The sequence below is a fragment of the Apostichopus japonicus genome, chromosome 14 (assembly GCF_037975245.1).
Source record: "Apostichopus japonicus isolate 1M-3 chromosome 14, ASM3797524v1, whole genome shotgun sequence".
Lineage (NCBI taxonomy): Eukaryota > Metazoa > Echinodermata > Holothuroidea > Aspidochirotida > Stichopodidae > Apostichopus > Apostichopus japonicus.
This window is the reverse complement of record NC_092574.1, coordinates 5,430,642-5,444,515: the sequence shown is the minus strand read 5'-3', so window position 1 is coordinate 5,444,515 and position 13,874 is coordinate 5,430,642. Positions and strand designations below refer to the sequence as shown.

Genomic DNA, 13,874 nt, shown 5'->3' with positions numbered 1-13,874 from the left:
ATTGTGATACCAAACAATGCTCTACTCCGGATCAAGATACCAAGTAGGTGATACTGTGTCATTGTGATACCAAACAATGCTCTACTCCGGATCAAGATACCAAGTAGGTGATACTGTTTCATTGTGATACCAAACAATGCTCTACTCCGGATCAAGATACCAAGTAGGTGATACTGTGTCATTGTGATACCAAACAATGCTCTACTCCGGATCAAGATACCAAGTAGGTGATACTGTTTCATTGTGATACCAAACAAATGCTCTACTCTGGATCAAGATAACAAGTAGGTGATACTGTTTCATTGTGATACCAAACAAATGCTCTACTCTGGATCAAGATAACAAGTAGGTGATACTGTTTCATTGTGATACCAAACAAATGCTCTACTCTGGATCAAGATAACAAGTAGGTGATACTGTTTCATTGTGATACCAAACAAATGCTCTACTCTGGATCAAGATAACAAGTAGGTGATACTGTTTCATTGTGATACCAAACAAATGCTCTACTCTGGATCAAGATAACAAGTAGGTGATACTGTTTCATTGTGATACCAAACAATGCTCTACTCTGGATCAAGATACCAAGTAGGTGAAACTGTGTCATTGTGATACCAAACAATGCTCTACTCTGGATAAAGATACCAAGTAGATGATACTGTGATACCAAACAATGCTCTACACCAGGGAATCAGATTCAAGAGGTGCTAAAAATTTCTCTGTCTGATTGTGAAACCAATATAACAGATGTTTCACAATCAGTTCAGTAATTCAGTATTGGTCAACCGCAGGAACCTCATCACTGGAAGAAAGGGACTTACCTGGATAAAAATCTCAGTTGTGTGACTGTAGGTATACCCTGCAGATGTCCTTCTCAGAATCATCAAAATTGTGAGTCCAAATACTCCAGCCCTGTTGTTGAGCTCCAGTCTGTGGCTCTCTCAAACCCGTTCTTCCTCAGATGATAATCCTTTATAGTCTGTCGTATATCTTCCTCTGTGTTCATGACAAAGGAGCCTGCAAAATGACACAAAGATTCTCCTTCTTAAAACCTTCTCAACATAAAACCCCTGACGGCTCTGAACCTGAGAAACTGCACATATGATGCTTGAATTATTTCCATAGTGTGTCCTGTCATATTACTCTATGTACGGTAACGTGTGTAATCATCAGTATGCAGTGGTCTTCACCGAGTTCAGGATTTAAGTAGGTATACCACCTCTTGTTTAGTTTGATGATTGTTAGTATATTGATGAAAAGTAATTAGACCACATATGCCCCATCCCCCACCCCCCTCCTGCTTCCCAAACCCCTCTACTGTCTATAGCTCTGCAGACAGCTCTAGGCCTTCCACATAATCTTTGCAATCTTTAAATGATATTCCTGCCACTAAATCTGGTATACGTTTCTCTTTCAACCAGTAATATTTAAAGAGAGAGTGGGGGTTGGGGTGGTGGGGGAGGAGTTTTAAGTTTTGGTTGCAAACATGTTCAACTTCCAAAGATGAATTTATTCAATCCACCATTTAGTTCTTCATAGATACAAAGACACATATAGTATTGCTGTCTGTTAAAAGTTTGTATGTTTGAACAGACCATGCATTTAAAAATTCTTTGATACAAAGGAAGCACAATGCCTGCTGGGAACTGCAGAAAAAAGTTGTGACCAGGGTGATCAGTTGAATAGTCAAGTGTTTTGACCAAATCATCCAGCAGCAAGCTGTGGCTGGAATTTAAGCACAGCCAGGGGTATATCACCTAGATATTACTGTAATTCCAAAATAAACCAAATTCACAAAAAAAAACCTACTTGAATGTACAAATACACAGACTTGGAAACATTATCAGAGATCAGTTAAGTAGATTTGCAGCAGTAATGAGGGATCAGGGATAGCAAGTTTAAAATACTTCATTGTTGTGTGGAGGGGAGAGGAGGGAAGGTGGGGTGGGGGGATGTACAGGGCCAGTACCATGCAGTTTATTGATATTAGCATCACTTAAAGGCAGTGAAGACTTGCGCACAAAGAAACGTCTCATGCCGGTAATCTGACCTAGTTTTGAATGAGGTGTAACAGAAGTGTTTGACACCACCATCGATCCCAGAAAATACACACACAGCTTGCTACCGTCGGTAATTAGACACTAGTGCACAGTCAATACATGCAGCTAGGGTCAATACCCACAACACAGTGTACATAGCAGCGATGGACATCTCAGGTCTAGATAAAAGATAACAAGGTATCACGTTTCATTACTGTCTTCATTTTGTAGCGACACGAAAAACACTTCACTTGCAAGCAATGGAAAGTTAACTTTTTCAGATGGCGGCACGCAGTTTGGGGCGACTCTTCAATGCCTTTAAAAGCCACTTCTGGCATTAAGAGTCTGAGAACCATTCTGGACTTTGGCTAACCTTGACCTTTTGTTTTAGGATGCTTCCATACAGGTGATTAACCATGCTGCAATGAAGATGGGACTGCTTTTCAAACTTTAAATAACCTTTTGTTAATGTAGTGATGATATGATATGGACTGACTAGAGCCAAGCTGTACAGAAATATAAGAGCAGTTGACATCCATAGAAACCAAAGGATGTATATTATGGAGATGACACATTCTACAATCTGTGGATAACCTTCTTATAGACACTGACTGAGAAATAAAACAGTGAATAAAACGTGAGGGGGGGGGGGGGCTGGGGGCTGATCCATTAACTACTTAAAATGGATCCAATTAGTCTGTTGGAACTCAAATATCCAAACTTTATTGCTTGTTTTGTTGCAAAGCCCTCTGTATACAAACACCTCAAAGAGGTATATTGTGTTAGCAGTAACAACGGTTGTGGTTGTCTATAAATATTATAATTGCAGTAGCCTCTGTTGTACTGATAGGACCCATTCCTTGATGTAACTCACACAAGGGTAGATGTAGCCAACAACTGTTTTAATTAATCCTATTGGGAAATCAAATATGCATTTGTTGAGGTCAATTACTTATCATACTCAATATTCTTCATCCTTTGTGGATCAGTGTCTAAAATGAACAAAAAATAGGATCTGCTGTGAAGTTTGACTTAATACAGCCTCTGTGTTCATCTGTACTTAGACAACATGTCCCATAGACGTTTCAACCTTAAAAATTGATGTAATTGTTGCCCATGGCATTTGTCATTTTGTTTGAATTGCGACAGTTCCCGTTTGTTTCATGACGTAAGCGAGCCACATATTGCATATCAATTGCAAAAGTGTTGCCAATACCAACAATAATTCAAATTGCACAAGCAAAAAGAAAGAAATATATGTTTATACAACCGAATGCTTGGCACTCCGGCATTTTGCACCAACTTCCAAACAATCTCCAAGAGCAAGTGTTCAATTCATGTTGCAGCGAGGGGAACTGTTTAACTTACGATGTGGCTCGCTGACATCATTCTTGAAGCTCCCTCCTTATTGAAATTAACATAATAGCTGCCAACACAGTAGGTTTGAGAAAATAATTTGAAAATTCCTGGAAATTTGGGGAAAGGTTTAGTTTTGACTAGTTATTTCACAGAGGGTATAGGAATATTAGTCTCAACTATGAGGTCACTGCAAAACCCCATGGTTTATTTCTCCTTTAATTTGTGTGTATACCTTTTAATTGCTAACACATACAAAATTATCATGATAGGTGTTACGTGGGGAGAAAAAAAGCTTGTGAAATGTCTGAAAATGACATGTATTAATTTGGAACAAAGTTGAGAAAAAAATGGAGCAGGTATAGGTATAAAGGATTGATTATTGACAAATCAAGGAATTTTCTAGGGCTTGGAAGGAGTGTACCACCTAGGGTGCGCTGATTGACCAACCTATAAATGTCTTTATTTAAAAAACCAAAACCAGAACAATGCTTGGAGGCAAAGTGTGACCTATTTTCCCAAAGCAATAGTATTTATCAAATTTCGTTGTGTCACGTACAAGGGTAGCAAAAGCAAAAACCCAGTTTCTGGGCAGGTTCACTTTCAAAATTGAATCATATGTTTGGTGATCGACACACAGGGAATCATTTATCCAGTATTGCATCGCAAAGAGCTTTACAATATCGACAAATTGCTATACAAGGCAAAGAAATACAGCAGTTATGTACACTGGCAACCATAGTACTTCATAAGAGACACTTGTCAGAAACTTCAATACTGCCAGTGGCGGAGCGTCCATACAGTCAAGGGGGCGGATGCCCTGACGGACTCAAATGGACTGGTGGCGCCCTTTTCAGCTTTTTACCACTTTTTACTTATTCGCGATTATTGACTTTTTTATTGCGCTCTCAGCTACCTATTGACATTTGTCACATTTTGTAGGTGTAATTTTCTGACAAAATGCTCTAATGGCTATTTATTCTTCGTTTATCTGCAAATTAGCAAGGCCCAGAAAGGGTCATTTCCGGCGATGTATGGAGTATCTTTACTCAAAAAATTTCTGAACGCTCCACGCCAACCTGTCGTGGCGCTCCTCTAAGATAGTGTCGAAAGCGCCCCTACAGACCATTCTCGTCCCCCCCCCCTGACAAATACCCCTAGCTCCGCCACTGAATACTGCTACACAAAATCTGAACACAAATATACACAGGTCAAACCATACTAACTTGGACAGTGTACACTCATGATTGTTCGGCACTAATAGGTAGGACAGACATATATCCATATGTATGTCAAACAATCTGTGTCCTATCTCTGTAACTCACATTGGCTCATGATGAGCAATGCACACAATCAACATGTTCACCACAGAACCGGGAAAAGAAAATATTACCTCACATAGCGACTGCCGCTGATGGGAAAGAAGCTTATTAAAAAAGTCATGGATTTAAAGGGAGTGAATTAGACTCGCGCACAAAGAAACGTCTGACGCCAGTAATCTGACCTAGTTTCGAAATGAGGTGTAACAGAAGTGTTAGACACTACCATCGATCCCAGAAAATACACACACAGCTTGCTATCGTCGGTAATTAGACACTAGTGCACAGTCAATACATGCAGCTAGGGTCAATACCCACAACACAGTGTACATAGCAGCGATGGACATCTCAGGTCTAGATAAAAGAGAACAAGGTATCACGTTTCATTACTGTCTGCATTTTGTAGCGACAAGAAAAAAAAACTTCACTTGCAAGCAACCGACAGTTAACTTTTTTTAGAGGGTGGCACGCGGTTTGGGGCAAGTCTTCAAATGCCCTCAACTGGCAGTGAAACAATTAATATTCAAATGTAAGTATTTTTAAATGGCTCGCTCTGCTGCCGAAACATTATTTGAAAGAGGCATGAAGTGTTTAGAAAGTCTGTGATACACATTACAGGTAAATCTAGTGTAGTACACAGTGATTGTGTGACAATGTCCATTGAATGTATAGTCATGAGTTGGAATGGTCAGACCATCTGCGCCCTGCATGATTTGAGTAACATCTTGAAAATGAATCGTTGTGTAAGTACAGGCAGGAGATGGTCTTGCATTTGCTTTAACTTACATCAGGATTTCTCATTTTATTCTCAGTCTTTTCAAAGGGTCAAAATATACCCAAAAAAGTGCATTTCATGATTTGGTTTTGATTGTCTGCTATGTACATGCTGTTGCTAAGGATTTGATTGTTGAGTAGTATCATTTTTGCAGTGTTTATAATAGGATGCGGCACAATGCAGCTTTAATATCATCCTTGAGGGTGCCATATTCAACACTAGATCAACCTGTTATTATTGAATACACAAACCTGCAAATAAACATTGATCTTGGAATAGTGTACCTCAAAAGACTCACCATTGGTGTTATTGTCCATGTCAATGTAAAGTACTAAGCTAGGCTCAATGAATAGACATTTGCAGACAAAAAAAGCTTTTCTTACTGAAAGTACCAAAGCTTTCAAGAGTACTATCCTGTAGATTCTAAGACTTTCCAAAGTTATTCCCTCACAAACCGAGGAATGTCCTATCACACACTTAGGAATATTAAGGAATAGCAGATGGTGACAGTACAGTATATGATTGTTGAAGTTGTTGTGTGTTACACTCAGTGGTCATGTCTCATTCATCATGCGGTCACATGGAACTGTGCAATTGCAATAAAGATATGAAGAATCTAAATATGGGACAAATATTTAGTTTTGAGTTTGAGTTTTACCTTCTGAGATATCTATACGCTTGTTTTCATAAGCATCTTGCATAATTTTGAGCAATTTTATATGTCCCCTTAACAATCTTAATCACCTCCTCCCCACCCCTATCCAACAATCATCGTTTCAGGCTTATCGGTTGACCAGTTTTACTGGTAGTGTATAAGCCAGACATTAAAATACCAGCACAGCTTCACCTGTTTGTTGGTAGAAGTCATCAAAGTAGAAGAGAAAGCAAAATGTTGTGGTTTACTTTGGTTGCCATGGTTATATATATATATATATATATATATATAAGAACTTTGGTCTAATCCTGGAGCCAAATGTCCGAAATGAAGATATGTTGACAAAAGATTATTAAGAGCGACCAATTGGTTCTAGAAAAGTCTCTAATAGTGTCAAGATAACATCACCGGCAGTGAGTGCTTTTAACATTTGACTAAAGTATGACAACCTGTCAGGCTTGTCAAATAATATCACAGATATCTCTCTGTTCATCTGCTAAAGCAGTATTTCCTTGTGTCTAAAGGTTGACTGCTGTTGGTTTAATTAAGAACAGCTAAATTTAAGACCCACAGTAATATGTATCACAGGCTAGACAGCTGATACCCAACTCGGAAATTCTCACTCAATGAAAATCCATTATTGGAGGAAAAGACATGAGATTGGATAAAGTGGACAGACTACCCTTAATAGTCGCAGAGTTGGGAATTGTTGAGATTTTCACTATTCCAGTCGGAAAGTTAATTGAAAACTTGTAAAAGATTAACTATATTTGGAATTTATTACTTGCATACAGTACCAAAACTTTTGAAAAAGTGCAAAATTCAAGGTTGGAGTCCAGTAAATGGTTCTCAGACACAGACACAGAGCCAGGAAATAAATCTGACAAAAGTAATGAGGGCTCTGAAATAGTGATTATCATTTTGGTTGTTGTAGAACCAGTTATGGGGGGTATATGTCCACCTAATGCTATCACTAATAAAAGCCAGGAACAAAATATACGACAGTTTGACTGACAGCCGGATGATTATCTGCTTCCAGCACAATTGAAGAACCATAACAACTGAAAAGTTTGCCAAGTTTGTAAGTCCATCTCAGAAATTGAAAGGGGTCTACTCTGTTGTACGTGAAGCAGGTTCTTTAGCAGAATTTAATTTGCGAACATTCAATGTGGCAAAAACAATAAAGTCTCCTTTTCATTGCAACTTGAGGATTAAATGAGTGCCTCTACATAACCCCAATGCTACTTGTTTATATATTATCTAAAAGTTTAATGAACTAAAGTTTAATGAAAGTTTAATGAAAGTTTAATGAAGTTTAATGAAAGTTTAATGAACAGAAAAAAAATCATGTCCTGCTTCTTCTTCTTCCTCTTACTTCTTGAACTTCAAAGGGTATTTAAAGATGAAAATCTAGCACCATTGTCCAAGTTCAATGTGTGCCATGAATTTTAAATGTTATTTCAGATGACAAAGATCTTGTCTTATGTTTGCTATTGGGCTGCTTCCGAAAATGAGCTTTATTAGATACTTGACACAATGGCTAACATAATCATCTGTCTAAAACAATGTCGTAACCCACCTTTGTAGGTAGTGATTATATCCCAAGATTGGTTTTGAGCGGAAGCAATATAGGACGATTGCTGTTAAAATGATCATTTCTTACCGGGTCAAGGTCATGCAGACCGTACCCCAAACATACTTTACAAAGCTACTAGGACACAATAACTGACAAAACAATTTGATTTTCTGCACAGAGATGAAGTATCTTAAACAACCTTTTCAATTTGTGGATATGACAAAATCAGGTCACCATGTTACTACCATCAGCAGCAACAGCTGACTTCTTCTGCACATGGATCCGGGTGAGGGATACCATTTAATCACAGAACCCCTTCTCCTCCAGTTGGAAGTCTGACCTCAATATATGACCGTTACTAGCAAATTTTCGAGCACAGCTACTTGACCCGGAAGTAATTGTTTCGCGCAAATCCGGTTCTACGGACTTCGGTTCGCTACTTCCATGTATGGATGTAATCGGTAAAATTCGCAAACATCCCAATGTCATTCGGGTTTACGAGTATCGTAGCTCGATAAAGGATACTTTAGAGACTCAAATACGATCATTTCCGGAAAGAAACGAAGATTTTACCAATAGAACAGTGCATTTTCTTATCGACGACCAACGCAAAAACATAAAGGTAAGTCAAATCGAGTCGACGTCTATCGTTATGTGACTTTCGCGTCTTAGACAACTTTTAACCGTGAAAATAGCATTTTTGTAATATATAAGCTTGAATCTTACTCATATTTTTCAGAAAAGTTGTAACTCCCCCGAAAAGTGTGATTTTTTGGTCAACGAAAATGGTGCTCCTATGTGGTTTTGGTTGCCCCTAATACATGTATCCTAACGTACATAATACACATATACACGAAAGCACCGTATCCTATAACGTGCAGCCTAGCGCTATATGTCGACTATGATGTAGCTAGTGCTAGATTTGCAACGTCTCGTATTTTTCGTAATCTTTCTATTCGGCATAGATTCCCTTCATTTTTTTGCGTTAATATGGAAAAATCAGGGAGTTGATAAGTCACGGTACCACTTATGGCTACTAAATAGTTAAAATTTAAAAATTCGAGGGCATAGCGGACAGTAATATTACTATAGCCTAGGCTAGCCTATAGGCCTAGTACTTTCGTATTTACTAAAGTAATATACTACGACAAGTTTTTACTACAGGTAGGCCCTAGCCTAGTTTTAGTAATACTAGAATACCTGCATAGTTTAGTCCAATTTTAATAACGGACTAAGGCTTATAACCTTTAGTTCTTAGCCTACGCCTTCTTGTCCTTGTGTAATAATTCTAAGGGGCATGTTCTTGAAAAGATTTGGACTGCATAAGATACAATTTAGTATTATTATTATTATACAAAAATTATGAGTAGTACTAGTAGACTGCCTTTGTACTATGTATAAGTTAAGATCATGGCTTATTATGAGTTTTATTAAAGCTGGACTGGGTGAAAATTTCCTCCATCCTGGGATCGGGATCCATTTCAATGTCACTTTGTTACAAGTGTTCAAGACCGTTATTAGATCCATGACTTCAGTCTAGGCCCAATTCCCTATGCTTAATATGTAGTTAGGTAGAGCAAGATACGTAACACAGAAATAAAACTAGCTTGCTTAATACTGCTTACACTTTATACCTATTGCTATTACAGTTAGACCTACTGCTGGTACTTGAGAACAATTGCACCTCATAGAGCCATGTAGTTGTACATAGCTACTATAATTCCAGGTGACTTAAACATTATCAGGGATCATTTTGTGACAACATGTTTTGCTGTTAACGAGAGTTTACGATCTTTTTATAGTTAAGTTTTTTTCTATGATAGGTACAGTAGTAGAAGTACTTAGTTAGTCATTCACGTACAGTCTTCCCTATGTGTGTGTGTATGTCACACACAGATTTCTCTAAGGTGCTTTCCCATGTATATATGACCCAAAAAAAGTTATTCCCAAAAAGAAGAAAAGTTTCATTCACTATTAAATTTGTTTTGTTATGTATAATGACTAACATTGCAAAATGCAGTTCCACTGGTATTAAGTGTTAGCCCAGAGAGCTTCCAGAGTTTATTACATCCCCATGTTTATTATCCTCAAATCTGAAGTCTTCATATAAGAGTTTATTTATAGAAATCTGTTAATAAATGTAGTCTCACATTCTATTTAATACTATACATCTTTAAGTTCCTAGCTCTGTTATATGTACCCGTAGTAAGAAGGAATGCAGCCTGTGGATCAGTTAAGTGCCTGTTGTTACAACTCTGCTCCAAACTATTGTTTGTTTAATCAGGTTGTATTATTAGTGTGCTACCTTTAAGCAATTTTGTTTTCTATATATATGTAATTTACATTTTTCCTCAGTTTCTGTTATACTCTTATAGAAAGAACAAGTTGTGTGCAGCAACAGGCTGTAATATACTCAGCAGTCTCATGCCTATTCTCTAGCTAACTCGAACAGGTTATTGGCCCAGACACATACACTGGAAGTTAACTGTGTAGAATAGATTGTTGTTTGGAATTTATGTGCTGATTTTGGAACCATTTCTTGGGAAATGTCGGTACTTAAATTGGTTAATTTAGTCGTGACAACTGACCAATATGGCTGGAACAACAGAAGATATGACGTGGAAAATTAACAAAATGGATGGCTCGAACTGGCTGACATGGAATTTCCAGATGAGACATTTGTTTCTTGCAAAAGACCTGTGGGCTATGAGGATGGCTCAGGAAAGTTGGGGGTTACTGTATGTGAGAAGTAGAAGAGTGCAAACTTGAAAAAGACACAACTGGCATTTTTCACCATTGTGCTTGCAATAGCATCTAGTCAGCTGGAAATAATTACAACAAGTGACAAACCAAGTGATGCTTAGGATGCCTTGCGTACTCTGTTCGAAAAGGATTCTCTAACCAACAAAATTCAGCTCAAGAAAAAGTACCTCAGAACTGAAATGGCAGAGGGCAACTCAGTTGGAAATAATTTGAATTATATGAAAGGAATTATGGATCGTTGGGCTGCTATTGGTGCTCCTATTTCTGAAGAAGACCAGGTTGTTAAAGTTATATGTCAAGTTTGGACTTATTTATTTACTTTCTAGTTTCTACTCTTACCTTTTACTTTTATATATTTGTCTTTTAATTTTAATCTTATGCTATATGTCACAGGTATATCTCACCATTTCAAAGTTACAAAACTATCCATCCTGCCACCTGAACTGTTGTTGCTATGTCATGCCTTCACTATGCCACCTTGAAATACCCCTTCCAGTCATAATGCACTTGACATTGTGTGTGACTTTTTTTTCAGACAATATTATTGTATGAAGTCTTCACAGTATGAAGTGTGTTTCATTTCAAGAAGTATTCAAATTTTGTTAAGCTATTCCTTCCATTTGAACAAAGTATTTCACTTTGAAGTGATCGAAGTAATTTATATTTCATGCCCATATTTTCACAGGACATTAAAACATGTTCTTTCATGGAGAGTGTCACACCAAATGTTTTTGTTTTCTTTTTTCTGTTGCTTAAAGTGCCTTATTGTTACAGTTATAAAATCAATAAAAGACCAGGCAACTCTATTTCCACTGTTGACTAATGTTCTACTATGCATGTGAAAAAGAAAACAGCCCTACTCAAAATATTTGGTCAGAGTATCCATAGAACGTAATGTATCCAAACACGTCCTGTGTACTGAAAGTCCACTTTTAATTAAAGTCCCCATATGTGGCAAAACCACTTCATCCCTCCAAAATACCCTAACTCTTCCCAAAGCTGGTGAACACCACACCCATCCCAAAGCTGGGAACCTCAAAACCCTTCCCCAAATCCGCTAAGCACCACATTCCCTCCCCCAAAACCCCTAAAAACACCACACCCCTCCCCTAAACAACACACCCCTACCCAAGCCACAGTACTTAACTCCAATATTGACAAGTGGTTATGTAGTGTGATACATGAACCAAACAAGGATTGGTATTGACTGGAAAACTGTTAACTGATATTTATTGATGAATATAAGCAACAGATGAGTACCCAGCTTTGCAGAATCTCACTGAGTAAGGGCTGCTGTGGAATTATGGTAAGTGGGTAAGTATAAATCATTTGGTATTGTAGGTATAAATCATTCGGAATTGTTGGAAGTTCCTTAGAAAACAACTAGAAATAAGGTTTGGCCTAGGCCATGTTACCTTTGTATATTCGACATGTGGTATGACCCCTTCAGTTTTGACAACAGACTCAGAAAAATTTGTGTTACCTTAATAGTTACCACCATTAATTTAGCTAGAAAGGAAACACCATCTCCCTTGCCCCCTCCCCCATTTTGTCTCTCTTACCCCTCCCATACGCAGCTCTCAGTAATTTCACATTTTACGTAATCATATATTAGAATTTGGGACAAAATTTCTTCCAAACCTTATCACAACTTAAATTACGCCACAAAACGTAGCATTCCTAATAGACCGTACACTAAAGGAATTGGTTCCACTACATTGAAAACGATTTGAGTGAAGTCTTGTCGGTAGTAGCCCATAGCATGCAAACGGCTTGGCGAAAGTCTACCTAATTTCAAAATGGCGGCGACAGCAACAAAATCGCCGAGTCGAGGTAATCGTTTTGTGACTGGCCGTCTTAGACAACCATTTCACCTAATCTTTACAGCATCATGTAGGAGAGTACAAGATCCACAAATGGGAGAACTTTTTTGCTGTAACTCTCTTTCGTTGGTTCGTTTTGACCTATTTTGTGTCAGTTAGGAATACATGTGTGAGGACGAAGTTGGATTGCAATCGTTGTTTCATAGGTTTTCGTTGAATTTTTCTCGGGTATCTTTGCCCTACCATACATTGGAATTACTTTTAATCCATTCTGTGAGGTTCCGGTAAGTTGTAAACTATCAATGTCTGTAAATTCTGTGAGTGAAACGTAGGACCGACTTTACGTAAAATGCGGGCAAATTCAAATTTAATGATATGCGTAATCGTTGATCATTCTTCGAGGTCACGGGGTCAGACTCCCAACTGTCCTCCTACTCCCTCAGTCATCAAAACAGAAGAAGGTATACTTGACATCCACATCTAAGTGTGAGCTTAATTCTTCTGTTTCACACTATGGATATCCTGTTTGGTTACCTGTAAGACTCTTGTGTATTGCAGTATTGCCTGTCTAAATGATTTAACTTCCTACCGATTGGCAAGCTTTTTAAAACCAGATAAAGTAGGGTAGAGGGGGAGGGGGGGTGGGGTGTGGGAGAACTGTATAGTAAGAGAGGGAGTATTAGTTGTCATATTTATTTTGCAAAGTGTACATTGGTGGGGGAAGCTTTTCTACATCACATATATGTCAGCATCTGTGATGGTCAATCTTATTCAATGTTCACAATTGGTTACCTTCAAATGGATTTTAAGAGATCATAAATTTCTTCATTAGAAAATGTATGAATTGTTTGGTTTGTCGATGGAATTGAAAAATGATAATACGTGTTGCTCATTTGTCACATTTCTTATTCTATTTGTTCATGAATTAACATACGCACCACATGAATGGTTTCTGTGACTTGTACTGAGAAACCATCAAAGTTGCATGTCCCTATGCACTTTAGAATACTCGGCCTATGTAAAGACATCACAGTATGTTATGCAATCATTCTAATGCACTATAGAATACGAAGCCTTCTTAAAGACATCACAGTATGTTATGCAATCATTCTAACGCACTTAAGAATACTTGGCCTACCTAAAGACATCAAAGTATGTTATTTAATAATTCCAATGCACTATAGAATACTCAGCCTATGTAAAGACATCACAGTATGTTATTCCATAATTCCAATGCACTTTAGAATACTTGGCCTACCAAAAGATATCACAGTATGATATTCAAACAGAAAATAAATCAAGAAAAAAAAAGATAAGCCAATAAAGAATTATAATTAAAAAAATTAATAAGGTCAGAGAATGTGATACCAAATAGTATACTTTAAAATATTTAGCACAGGGTTGCTGTAAGATCATGCATATAGTTTTAGCAAATTTAGCTTACAGTGCATTATCAAAGCTGGTCACCTAACATTGGAAGTACCACACTTTCAAAAGCATCCCAAAAGCTTTGTGGAAAACAATCCCTTTCATTTGTTTTCTGTGAACCAGATGAAAGCTGACTCTTA

General features: G+C 37.7%; 1 protein-coding gene and 1 long non-coding RNA gene across 10 annotated transcripts in view; one reads left to right on the top strand and one right to left on the bottom strand.

Moving 5' to 3' along the window:
- LOC139979871 (pirin-like) overlaps positions 1 to 13,874 on the bottom strand; it is a 107,999-nt gene that overhangs the window by 44,502 nt on the left and 49,623 nt on the right. For all 9 annotated transcript variants that reach the window (XM_071991053.1, XM_071991048.1, XM_071991050.1 and 6 more), the window contains one exon: positions 822 to 1,017. In XM_071991053.1, the coding sequence (XP_071847154.1) occupies positions 884 to 1,017 (134 nt within the window). In that variant the 3' untranslated portion in view covers positions 822 to 883. The remainder of the gene's footprint in view (positions 1 to 821; positions 1,018 to 13,874) is intronic.
- LOC139979756 (uncharacterized) lies at positions 7,631 to 11,289 on the top strand. Its single transcript, XR_011797319.1, has 2 exons — positions 7,631 to 8,342; positions 10,076 to 11,289. It is a non-coding gene; the product is annotated as an uncharacterized lncRNA (long non-coding RNA).